The 12,170-nt window shown below is 32.2% G+C and overlaps 3 protein-coding genes across 3 annotated transcripts in view; 2 read left to right on the top strand and 1 right to left on the bottom strand.

Moving 5' to 3' along the window:
• Positions 1-118: 118 nt before the first annotated feature.
• LOC132700748 (serine--tRNA ligase, mitochondrial) lies at positions 119-2,619 on the bottom strand. The gene is made up of 3 exons (XM_060668268.1): positions 1,618-2,619; positions 1,359-1,546; positions 119-900 (listed from the first exon to the last, which is right to left on the bottom strand). Exons 1-3 carry the CDS (start codon positions 2,236-2,238, stop codon positions 411-413), a joined length of 1,299 nt encoding a protein of 432 aa, XP_060524251.1. The 5' UTR covers positions 2,239-2,619; the 3' UTR covers positions 119-410.
• A 168-nt stretch (positions 2,620-2,787) lies between these two features.
• Positions 2,788-5,648, top strand: LOC132700750 (probable E3 ubiquitin-protein ligase makorin-1). Its single transcript, XM_060668271.1, has 5 exons — positions 2,788-3,026; positions 3,398-3,455; positions 3,514-3,775; positions 4,608-4,941; positions 5,026-5,648. The coding sequence occupies exons 3-5, from the start codon at positions 3,539-3,541 to the stop codon at positions 5,403-5,405; spliced, it is 951 nt and encodes a 316-aa protein (XP_060524254.1). The 5' UTR covers positions 2,788-3,026; positions 3,398-3,455; positions 3,514-3,538; the 3' UTR covers positions 5,406-5,648.
• Positions 5,649-9,940: 4,292 nt separating this feature from the next.
• The window catches only part of LOC132701041 (uncharacterized), a 180,091-nt gene continuing 177,861 nt past the window's right edge, over positions 9,941-12,170 (top strand). The window contains exon 1 of the mRNA XM_060668673.1: positions 9,941-10,653. Coding sequence (XP_060524656.1) covers positions 10,578-10,653 — 76 coding nt within the window. The 5' untranslated portion in view covers positions 9,941-10,577. The remainder of the gene's footprint in view (positions 10,654-12,170) is intronic.

Genomic DNA, 12,170 nt, shown 5'->3' with positions numbered 1-12,170 from the left:
GTCTTTTTTTTTTTAATGTAGAGTCCTGTCTATTATAGTATTTTGGACTCTCACAGTGAAAATAAATTGGTTTTTTTAATTTTTCAAATACTTAAGAAGGTATTGAAGTTATATAAAATTCACAGCAATTAATTGCAAGCTTCTCTGATTTTTGGCGAAGAAAAAGTACAATAAATTGGAAAATGCCTAGAGAACTAGTAAAAAAAAAGCTATATTAGAAGTTGTACCCAATAAGCAAATTATTTTTCAGGATATCCTGATATATATGACAGTTGCCATAAGTGACCTAAAAAAATGCAAAACTCAAATTTATTACCCCTTTAGTATCTTTTAATATATTTTTGACCTCGGCACTCAAATAAAAAAAATCATTCAGTTTCAGGCTATTTTCAGCAAAATAAAACAAAAAATCATTTTTTCTTATTTTTAATCAATTTTAGCTCAGGAATCTTTTTTTGTTTTCCTATAACACTTTTACCCTTCATGTGCTTCTGCAGCACATTAGGAACAGAAATGAAACCTTTTGAGTCCTGACCTGTTTCTACCAAGGCTATCAATAACCTTGGAATTGCACAGGCAGTTCCATTTAGGGTATGTACATATTCTACGAAACCATCAGGCATTTTATAAGTAATATTCAGTCTCCTTGACTGAAAGTCTGTACAATTAGAGCAGCTGGAAATTTCACCATACATATTTCTTCCAGGCATCCATGCTTCAATGTCATACTTTCTATAAGCCTGTGCCCCTAGTTCATGTGGAGGCATGTCGAGCACTTTGAAGTGCAAACCAAGAGATTCAAACAATTTTTCTTGGTTATTTCTCAGTTCTTCTAATGCATCCTCTGATTGCTCTGGCATTGTGACAATAAACATCTCCACTTTTGTGAACTCATGAACCCTAAGAAATATTTGATTTATTTTTGTTAGTTTTAAATAAAATTATTTCAAAATTACATATATACATATAGTTTCAATGCAAATACATCTAAAACTACTGTCAAATATTCCAAAATAGATCTTATTATCATGCCTTTAAACTTCAATAGAGAACCAAAGCCTGAGATAAAAAAAAATAAATTATAAGGTTAAATAAATTTCGCAATACCACAGTCTAAATTAATTGCTTTTTTAAATAAAATAATTAACCTATTTATTCTAAATGTAGATAATTCCAGTCCCCATTTTAATATTGTTTGTATTAAATTTGACTTTCTAATTCCTGTAGGAAACATGACTATAAAATACATAGTTATTTATCAGTTGTTAATAACTTTGTTAAAATTGTACTAATATTTATTATTCTTGACAAATGTAAACAATTTTAGTGTACTTAGCAGTGATAATTCTAATTCTAACCTGAATATTCCCCTTTCTTCTGCAATGCTGGATGTTTCAGCACGGTAGCACCGACTAACTGAACACAATTTTAAAGGTAGATTTCCATATTCTAAAACTGTATCAGCTAGATAAGCGGCTAAAGCTATTTCTGAGGTACCTGATAAACATAAGTCTGCATTGTGTAAATTAGGATCTAAAGTGTACACCTGCAAGAATTTCATTTCTAACTTATTAACTAGGTAATTTAACAAAAATGTATAAATATGTTTCTACAGACCTGTGTTCTTTCGCCCCTTGTGTTCATACCACAGTTTTCAATGATAGATCTGGGTAATATATCAGGTACTAATATCAATTCAAAACCATTTTCTAATAAATTGTTTGTAAAGTATTTTATAATGCTATACTCTAATTCTGCAAGTTCTCCTAGTAAGTAATAACTTTTATTTCCAGATAAGTTGCCTAAATGCTCTGTTCTAACCATATTGAGTCTCTTTGTGATATCATGAAAATCCTTTGGCTTAAAATTAAATTCAGGAAATTTTCCTACTTGCCTTAACTGCTTGGGTTTATTACCCATGTTGACAACATTTGGATGTGTTTTGTTTGGAATCAGTAACAATTCTTTGATTAATTGATTAGTAATTTCAGCAAATTTTTGATCATTTCGGTGTAGATTGCTAAGTTTATTCTTTAATTCAACAACTAGTTTTATATTTCCCACACCTTTTCGCTTCTTAATGTTCTCCTCGATATTTTTAAGTTCGTTTGTGTTATACAGATACTCTTTATTTATCGACTTTAGGATGTTATTCTCAGCACCGCTACTTAGGCAGCGAAATATCTGACATAGCTTTCCACAATTATTCGGAAATCCGAAATTCTTGATTTGATTCATAAGGCACAACCTAAACGTCTGTAATATTTGAGCTATTTTGCAGTTCAGCTGTATAGAACAAGGGGAATATTTAACTGTGATCACAAAATGAAAAACAGTATAATGAAACACAGCCGCACAACATTGCCAAACTGTTACATTTTCTCGATTAAACGAGAAAATTGTTGTTATTTAATATTTGGCTGTTTCACAATGCAAGTTAGTAGTCAATGAAGATGAACTGAGTTGTTCAAAAACGTTCGAAGTAGGTTAAGGAAGACATTAAATTTTCAAACATGTCTTAGAAATTCAAAGTATTTTAAGATTTATTTTCATTATTATGAAAACATTATGACATATAAATGACTTATGGTAACAATCTTTGATGTAATCGATAAAATTTTCCTTTCTTCTGCGCCTTTAAATGTATATTTTCAGCGTCCACAGAATGAAAGGGAAGAATATAAATGGCTACCTTTAAGTACTCACGAATAAACCTTAGAATTGCCACACTCTTCTTCTTAGTATACTGTGACTCTTATTCCCTTTCCACCCATTTGATTTCTGTGCACTCAATTATGTCAAACAGTGGCGAATGTTTTTCCCAATTGTAATTTTGCTTATTTTGGAATTAAGCTGCATATAATACCAAAAGTTACTTCGTACCTGATTTGTTTTTGTGGTCAGATTTATATTTTTTTTACTCCGTGTATTTTTTTGCACCAAGAATATTTAGAAGTTTTTCTCAAAGTTCGTTATAGAAAATCGGCTTTCGTTTCCTGATCGAAAAACTGTTAGTTTTTGTGAAGGTATGTTGGTGTTTATTTATATCTTTCTACAATTAAAGGCTTTATGTAAAATTTTTCGTCCATTTTTAAATGGCATCTGGTTTATATATTTGATTATCGAATTTATCAATTTGAGCTGCTATAAGTATCTCTGTTATTTCGTTAGTTTATGGCCGGCTAGATATCCAAATGGATGTGTGGTATACATGTTAATGTACACAATGATATGATCTTTCAATCCGCCAATTTTTTGTTTTGACCAGATTCCCACTTTTAATTATATAAAAATTTGGGATATATATAGCAGCTGTCAACTTTAGATTACATTGTGATGTTCTCTGTCTCGATTTTTTCTATTAGGTATAAGGTGCTAATATTTTTTTTTATTACAGGTCTGCCCCACAGGAACAATGACAACTTTTATGAAATAGATAGAAGTCATTAAAAAAAGTTAAAATTAACTCAAATATTTCTGGTATTTTATATACATATAAATTTTCCCACCCAGGTGCCAAGTACATATTGAAATTAAAATGAATGTAGTGAAAGGATATAGTGATAATCGAAATCACCCATCACCACCACCACCCATCACCACATCTATTTGTCGATTCTATATTAAGGGAATGTGTAGATTTGGAAATCAGTGTAGAAATATTCATGAAAATAACCTGCAAAGTCATAACAAATGGAAGTCGCCACAAAATCTTCAATCATATGATCGAAGGTCACCAGGGAACAAGGCAAAAACATATAGAACTAGCGGAAAGGTGATTAAAATTAAAATTTCATATATCATTTCAGTATACTTTAACCTAAGAAAAATAGTAACACCAACACTTAGAGTTGCTAAACTACCAAGTTTACAAGGCGGCGGGTTGATTAAAGACAGCCTTCTTTACTTTGCAATTAAAACGACTGAGAGAGTCAGAAAATAAATTAATTTCTTAGCTTGCACATTCGATTCATAGGTGAGTTAATGCCATAGTGGGTCCTATGAAAATCAATATTAAAAAGGGCCTTATTTCTTGCATTAATAGGAGAAACATGAAAACCGACGGATGCCAGAAGATCAAGTTATTAAGGATTTTGTACAATGTAGAGATGTCAAAAAATATGCTAGTACTCTCCAAAGATGTCAGATTCAAAAGCTTCATAATCTCCTCGTAGTTTATTTACCTCAAATGACATTCCCAATTTAAAATGTATCCCTCTAAGGAACTAACGCTGCACACGCTCTATTCTTTCCTTGTGAATTGTATAGTATGGTGGCCAGACACAGCTAGCATATTCTAAATTGAACACACAAGCGCACAGTACAGCTCCCTATATGTAAAGATTATTTGGTTTAGTTTGTTCTGTGTATTTTTTTAGTTTATTATTAACTTTAAAATCCTTATATCCAAGATTTTCGAAGGTAGTTTTAGTCATCACAGTAAAATTTGTGATACATGTTTGATCTGATCGATGATTGATGCTAAAAAATAAACTAAAAGCACATGCAGTTATTTTAAAATTCCGGGTTTAATGTGGGCAAGGATCGATTTTTGATATATAATTTATAGAAACTGGTACACTTTTAACTAAGACTTTTTCTAACAGTTTAGTAGGCCTTGTTCTTCATCAGAGGGACCAGAGGGACCATCTCACTCTTCAGTAGCTATGACTAGAACTAGGAAGGAGTTAGACTTTGGTCCAAGTACAAGTACTGCTGAAGAAGCTGTTGCTTTAGTTCAGAGAACACAATCTTTAGAAAAAACTTGTGGAATTTGTTTTGATACCATTCTTCAAAAATCAAACAAAAAACACAGAACATTTGGAATCCTACCAAACTGTGTCCATTGTTTCTGTTTTACATGTCTAAGAAAATGGAGACAGAGTAAGGAGTTTGATTTTGAGGTGTCCAAAGCCTGCCCTGAATGTCGAACATCATCTGGTAAGTTATATATTGGATCTTAATTATCAAATAAAAGTAAATGATTTTCTTGTCCACATATTTTATGAAAATTCTTTGTTCCAGACTATGTTTATCCCAGCAAATTTTGGTTAGAAACTAAAGAAGAAAAAGATACATTTATTTCGAAAGAAAAATCTCGAATGCAGAAAATAGATTGTCGGTATTTTAGAAAGGGTGGTGGAGTCTGCCCATTTGGAAACACCTGCCTTTATCTACATGCACTTCCAAGTGGTAAGGTATTAGATGTTGGCCCACCACAACCACGTCGTAGGAGAACTTCCAATCTCGATCATGAATTGATACATCAAATACTTTTTTGGCTCAATGATGACTTAGTTGAAGAGGTTGATTTTGATGATGATTTTGACCCTGATGATTTAGATCTGAGTGATCCTTTCGATATTGATATTCTTCAATACATGGCTGTTAGCTCCCGACGATGATGGTGATAATTTTTTTTTTAAGTTGGCGAAATAATTCCCAACAATTGTCATTACTCGCTGAATATTGTAATGCTTATTAATTATTTTTTTGTTATTTGGGTCCTGTCTTACAATTTCTATAAATAAGTTACTTTGCGATACCTTTTATCATTATTATTAGTGTATGAAATGTGATTATCATTCTACTAAAGAAAATAAAGTTAACACAAAATTATAATGATGAAAATTTGTGTTCTGAATTGAACTGTTTAATTTTTTATACGTAACAAGTGACAATTTCTAAATTACCAATTGGTATTTCCTTTTATTGCTTTATTTATAAGTACCTTGTAGAAAACCAAGAATTGAAAAAAAAAACTTTATATCCTAAGGGCTTCCAGCAATTTAAGAAAAGTACTATGTATACTTGGTATAATATTTCCAGAGCTGATCAAAGTTGAAACCATAGATCAAACAAAGATGTTTAGTTTATATTGAAGTTTTCTTTGTTCCAAATGCAGTTAAAGTTGGGAAAAAAAATTGTGGCCGAAATGTGAAATCAACCAACCCTTTCTGTCGCTTGGCTAGATGATTTCTATCTTCTGCCGCCTTTTTCATTATGCGGTTGTCTAACCCAATTATTCCTCAAGGAGATTGAGACTGTATTTAAAAACTTTTCTGGTTTAATATTTATTAAAAATATTCAGATTCTCATTAATCTCATCAATTATTCACATGATAGTCAACGAATCTCTGGTATTTAAGAATGGCTGAAAATGTTGCACAAAAACTTACAAATAATATGGTTTCTTCAAATTACATTGTTTGGTAAGGTCCCCTGTATTCTTCCTTGTATTTATTAACAAAATAGCCCTGTTTTTGGTTTTCCAAATGGGCTTCCTTTCCTGATAATTTAAAAATTTCTGAATTTATTCGCTTTCAATTTTCTTATCTAATTTATTTTGGAAAACCGTTCTTTCCCCAACGCAATTCCTACTTTTTGATTACCGATTCCTCCTGGTATAGGTATATCGAGAACTGCTAATCATACAAAAATTACTTCTGGGAACGTTTATTTCAACAACTTTTGATTGCGGATTCCCTCTAAAACCCGCATGCATCATGTCAAAAAAAAAAACACCAAAAAAGACAACCTCATATCACGAAAGTCCCTAGTTGCCTTCCCTCTCGCGTTACACTGTAAAACTAACATAAATAATGCAAAAAAAGGTTTAAACGTGCGCAAGTTAGATTGCACTATTGAAAAATAAGTTGAAAATTAATACTACAAGCCATATCACATCACCTATGAATACAACTGAATTTTAATTGCCGTTGAGATTTTGACGGAAACACATCAATAACTTAGTATTTCAAAGTTTGTTGTTTGTGTGTCCTTAATTTTATAGTAGTTCAACTGTACAATGTAGGCGGAGTGTCAGTCGGTATTTCAGAATACATATATAAAATTAACAATTAAAGTCACTAGCTGCTACAACTATATATACACTATTCACTGTGCACAAATTACCAATAATTTATGTAACGTTTATTTCGATTATTTCTGTTTTCTCGCCGTTCTACCAATGCCGACTCTACAAAAAGCGTCTGACTTGGTTGCCGAATTTTTTGGTACCATACCTCCGTATGCCTTCCTATTGATTATATATTGTTTATTTTTTATTCTCCACATTTTTTGGCTAGTTTTGATCAGTTTTTGTTTTGATGGGGCTTCTAATTCTAAACACAGATGTCGGTGATTACTGATTAATGAACAAGGAAGTTGGCATTCATTTAGTGTGATGCAGTGTTACCTAATATTTCGTTTAACATTACCCATAAAATGACAATTTTTTTTTGTAAGAAATTTCTTTTTTTATATGACGGCAACGTCACAATGTGGAGGAGTTTTAACCTCGATTTCAGGTGCGCATTGTACTACGTCTACTTTTGCTTAATTTTTGTGAGAAGTGACTTTTTGAAAGTGAAAAAGTGTGTTTGGATATTGCTATTACAAAGATTGGTAGCAAAAGTATCGCAAGACTGTGAAGTTTGTGCAGAACTTGGCGGTTTGAATACCTTGAACTTTTGTCTGGTTGTGGTTAATATTATCTATGGTAGGTTTCCGAAGTCGTTCAAAGTCATCGGTTGTGGTTTCCATTAATTCTAAACTTTAAAAGTGTGTCAATTTAGTTTATTTTATTTATTACGTAATTATGAAAATTTGAATATTGTTACATTTTACTATTTAGAAATCTTCTGGGTTCCTTGTGCGTCGTCAAGTGAGGCAGGAGGAATCCAGAAGATTTGTAAATAGTATTACAGTAGCCTGTGGACGTTTCTTTGAAACATTGTTACATTATAATCTCACAAGCCAATGATTTGTTGCTCCTCTTAGGACACCTTACGTGGTTACCATAGTAACCATCCCTGTCTAGACAATAGTCCTGACCCTACTCGTCTCTGATGTGGTCTATTTTAGTTGGACGTCTGTGGACTTCTCACCACTGTCTACTGCCCTCTATCAACCGGTGTTTCACTTTTACGAATCGCATCGCCATCTCGCGTAGGGAATTGAAATTAGGCACCGTTACCCCTTCTCTAAGTTTTTTTTTTATCACAGATAGGACAGGATCCAACCCTTTCGGGGAAGGCAATTTGAAGCCTCTTAGATGGGTTGCAAAGTTTGTTTCAAATAGAGGAAAGTCGTACAGGAGAGCCGAAAATATATGGATTTCATGCCACTGATTTCTTTAAGATGGTGTTCTATTTTCGACAAAATCAATATCTTAGATATACTTGAAAGTAAAAAGACAGTTTGGTATACGTGGTAAATATACTAAAAAAGTAAAAAATACGAGGGGGCGGTAAACTAGCCTTTGAAATATTGACAAATTGTATAACTTTCATGTCTATTTGAAAATGACATCATCTAGAAAAAAATAGATGCCAAATCTCTTTTAAAAATTCTATTGCGTTTCTTTGAATGTGGGCGACAATGTTTGAGTGTTGAAACTAAAAGAAGTTCGAATTTCTGTTGTTTTCATTTTTTCTAATTACATAGCATTTCAGACAGGTGTGCATTTAGATATGTTATGATGTGTAAACTAAAAAGAGAGGAGTTTTGTTGACTTGTTAGATGATTCAGGAATCAACGATTCTATTTTCTTCCGTGTCTTTTAAGACATTTCATTTAGCGTACCTCGAGCCGCACCGACTATTAATAATTGTATCATCAAGGTCGGAGCCCAACACATCGGTTGTTATTCTTGTGTTATAGGTCACAGTACTGTTTCTATGAATGAGTGCATGCTGATTTTGTAGAACCGCTATGAAATAAAATTGTGTCGATTACCTATTATTGATACTTATTTAAAGAAAACTGTTATTATATGTGTAGATTGTTATTGTCAAATACGTACGATTCTCAAATACGTATTTAAATAACCCTGTATTTAAAAAAAAATGGTTATTAAGGTTACTATGCTATATGTGCTATAAAGGAAATGCTAAAATCGAAGAATTTTGGGTTTCTAAAATATGTCTTAGTCCACTTACGATAATTTAATATTGGTCGCTTCAGATTATTATGCATCTAAATATACAAATTTTGTTCTGTTTAACGGACCTGCGCTTTTAATGAATTAAAAGATACCCAGTGAAAAAGTATATATTATGTGTAATATCTGCATCTCAGTATTAAGTCCACCCTTTTACGATTTTAACTTTAGAAGTGAATCTTTTAAAAATTTCCAATAAAAATAGCGTCTTGTCTTTTTCTTACCAGAACATTTTTTAAAAAATAATTTTAATATGCATTGCCCTGTATAAACGAGTGTGTTTAAAGTATTAAGTCGATCAGGTCCAAATGTAAAATTAAATTTTGTCACTTAATACGGTTTAGATTTGTGTGGGGATCCTCTGTCTTTATATTGCAGGTTTGTTGTTAGAAGATCCTCGACATTTCACGATTTAAAAAAAATATATACTCCATAAAAATTTCAAAGATCAATAAAAACTCTTCTTATGTTTAAATTTGAATTCATTATGCCTAGTCTTAATATATAATGATGCAAATAGATGATTTTACTTTTATTTTTATGAAGGACAATTAATTTGTGTTTATATTTGCATTAGATATCATTAACAAGCAATTAGAAAACTTTACCTACATACTACTATTGTTAAATGGGCAATTAGCGCACATACTTTCAACTTTAGAACTGCTATACTGTAAAATTTTCGAAACAAGAATTAATGCCATTTATTGGCTCTTACTTTACGATACACTAATGTGATTTTAGCAAGAAATATTAGGACTTAACTCTTGACGTTAATAACAATTTGTATGCTCTATAAGTTTCCCGGAAACTAAGAAATTTCAAAACATGGTATTTCGCTTTTTATAAATTGAATTTTTTGTTCCATGTATTGCTCACACTATAGGTTTCAACATATTTGCATTTTTGTTTTTATTAGGGAGGTATCATGTAATAAAATACAACTCAAATTGGGAAAACTCTTCTAATTAATTATTAATCACTTTGTTGTTACAGAATGAAGTTGCATGAATTTATTTTGTCAGCTTATTACAAAAAATATAATACTTTTACTAAAAAACCTGCTTATCAAGAATGGAAAAGTGAGAACATTCAATTACAACTTAATGCACCGTAAGTTGGAACTTCCTTATGACAGGTGCCGTTTGCCAGATATTAATCGCCAACTGACTACTGTAACACTCTGTACAACAACACGATTGCGATGTCTTGCGCTCTCAAATATTGGAGAACCAAACAAAATAACAGCTCCCGTACGTTATCAGAAGGCAGGACACAGCTCTCCGGTAGCAGGATACAGCGCAATCCTGCCTCCACGCTATAACCCACTCCTGCGGGCCTTGTCGCCAGTTCTTAGTCTCGCACACCAGTTCTGTCGCGACTTCTGCGGAGAGGTTACGTCGTTCTCTTCGAGTTTCACTTTCTACGTAAACAGTTAGCTGGGCAGCAGGTGTTCAGTAAAAGTAAACGTGCGTGTTTTCGCTGACACCGATCGCTTCTGATCCGAGAAAATCGCGAGCAGTTGAAAAATTAACAATGACGATGCGCAATTATTTTTGAAATTAGTGAAGTTTTGGTTTTGGTGAACTGAAAATTTGCGACACGCTCGGAAGGAAAAGTGAACAGCGCCGAAATGCGGTTGATAACGGGAGCGGTGGGCTCGTTACTTTGTCTGCTTCTAGGGATTTCATCTTGCACTTTTGCTCAAGGTAAGTCCGTGCTATTAAGAGTAATAAATTTGTCTTATTCGCGCATTAAGTTCGAGAAACTAACAGCCGTTGCCTTCAAAACTTTCAAATTTATGAGTCAAAGCATTTCGCCTGGGATTGCGCATGTTTATAATTAAACCATCAGTTTCGAAATTTTACGGCGAATGCTACGTTTTTTGATTTAATGTCAATGCGTTGAAAAAGACGATATAGGTAAACGATTATCGGTTTCAAGAAGTGATGCGATTTTCGCGTGTTATTGTGGGAAACAAACATTTTGGCGAATCATGTAACGCAATTGTTTCAATGTAGGACGTCGAATTTTGTTTATGGGCTTCAAGTTCAATTGCAAAATGTTTAGTAGTAGAATGTCGTTCCCAAAAGAATTAGTTTTATTATGTTTTATGACGTTATGTCCAAAATAAGTTTTAATTCTTTATTTTCAACGTTTCCATTCTTATTTTGCCTTTGTTTAAATTTACATTTAATTTTAGTTCTTTATTTTGAATGTTGCATTTATTATTTAGCCATTGTTTAAAAATTATGCATTTTAAAATTAAATGGAGAAAACACGCTTTAGATATTTAGGCAACTAATTATTTTTGGCATTGTACCTAATCTGATACTGTAACTATAGCTTTTTGTGTTTATTAATTCGACTGTTTCTAACTTAAACTAACAATGTCATTGAATGACATCTAAATTTATTGCTGGAAGCGACTCGATTTTTAAATTTATTGTTTTGAAGCCGCTTGCATTAATTTCTCAGTAATACATTATTAATGTAGCATAAAAAAAATGTCTATCAAATGGTGTTCAAAAAGTTTGTCAGTCCTTCTTTTCAATTTTTGACTATAATAATTAACGCTGTGCAAAAGTTATTAGGCGTATTTTTTATTTCTTAGATAGATTATTTGAAAATTAACTTATTTCATTTATTGCATATATAATATAATTTAGCAATGGAAGTATACAAGCTGTCCCAAAACTTATCCGTTATAGAGCACTAGCTTATAATATAAAAATAAAAATATTTGTTCAATAGATATGGAGGCGAATGTTTGCCACTAACATTGGCCACCACAACAAATCATAGTTATCCGGCGCTCTGTATAATCTAAATACCGGTCTTTCTAGTTGGTCAACTTAATTTCTTCACATATTTCGCGACAATGCTGCTGAAATGACTACAGAAAAAAAAACATAATTAAGTTCCCAGACGCAATTATTATTAGCATCTCCATAAACATGCACGAGAACAAGGGAATTTTAATTCGCTTCCGAAACAACATTGTTATTGATACAAGCGACAAACTCGTCAAATGGACCCAATCGGTATTATTGATCCAGATTTTAGGCTTCAGATAGTAATAATAACAAATCGGGGTTATAAAGTGGACCAAAATGAAAACAATGTGTACTTGCAAAATATCGGAAAAAACAAAGTCATTAATTCGGAAAAATTTTGACATAAATCAACAGCAAAGCAAATTGTTTTGTTTGAGAAGAATAAAATA

Source organism: Cylas formicarius, unplaced genomic scaffold (genome assembly GCF_029955315.1).
Source record: "Cylas formicarius isolate icCylForm1 unplaced genomic scaffold, icCylForm1.1 PGA_scaffold_4__25_contigs__length_36172078, whole genome shotgun sequence".
In the NCBI taxonomy this organism is placed as follows: domain Eukaryota; kingdom Metazoa; phylum Arthropoda; class Insecta; order Coleoptera; family Brentidae; genus Cylas; species Cylas formicarius.
Note: the sequence above shows the minus strand (reverse complement) of the source record. Positions and strands in the feature narration are given on the sequence as shown.

Excerpts from the sequence above, each read along its gene's own strand:
- LOC132700748 (XM_060668268.1), bottom strand. The coding sequence starts at position 2,238 with ATGAATCAAATCAAGAATTTCGGATTTCCGAATAATTGTGGAAAGCTA. Across the intron at positions 1,547-1,617 it reads CAAGGGGCGAAAGAACACAG|GTGTACACTTTAGATCCTAA; the intron begins GTCTGTAGAAAC and ends AAATTCTTGCAG. Across the intron at positions 901-1,358 it reads GAAGAAAGGGGAATATTCAG|GGTTCATGAGTTCACAAAAG; the intron begins GTTAGAATTAGA and ends AATATTTCTTAG.
- LOC132700750 (XM_060668271.1), top strand. The coding sequence starts at position 3,539 with ATGAATGTAGTGAAAGGATATAGTGATAATCGAAATCACCCATCACCA. Across the intron at positions 3,776-4,607 it reads CATATAGAACTAGCGGAAAG|TTTAGTAGGCCTTGTTCTTC; the intron begins GTGATTAAAATT and ends TTTTTCTAACAG. Across the intron at positions 4,942-5,025 it reads TGAATGTCGAACATCATCTG|ACTATGTTTATCCCAGCAAA; the intron begins GTAAGTTATATA and ends TCTTTGTTCCAG.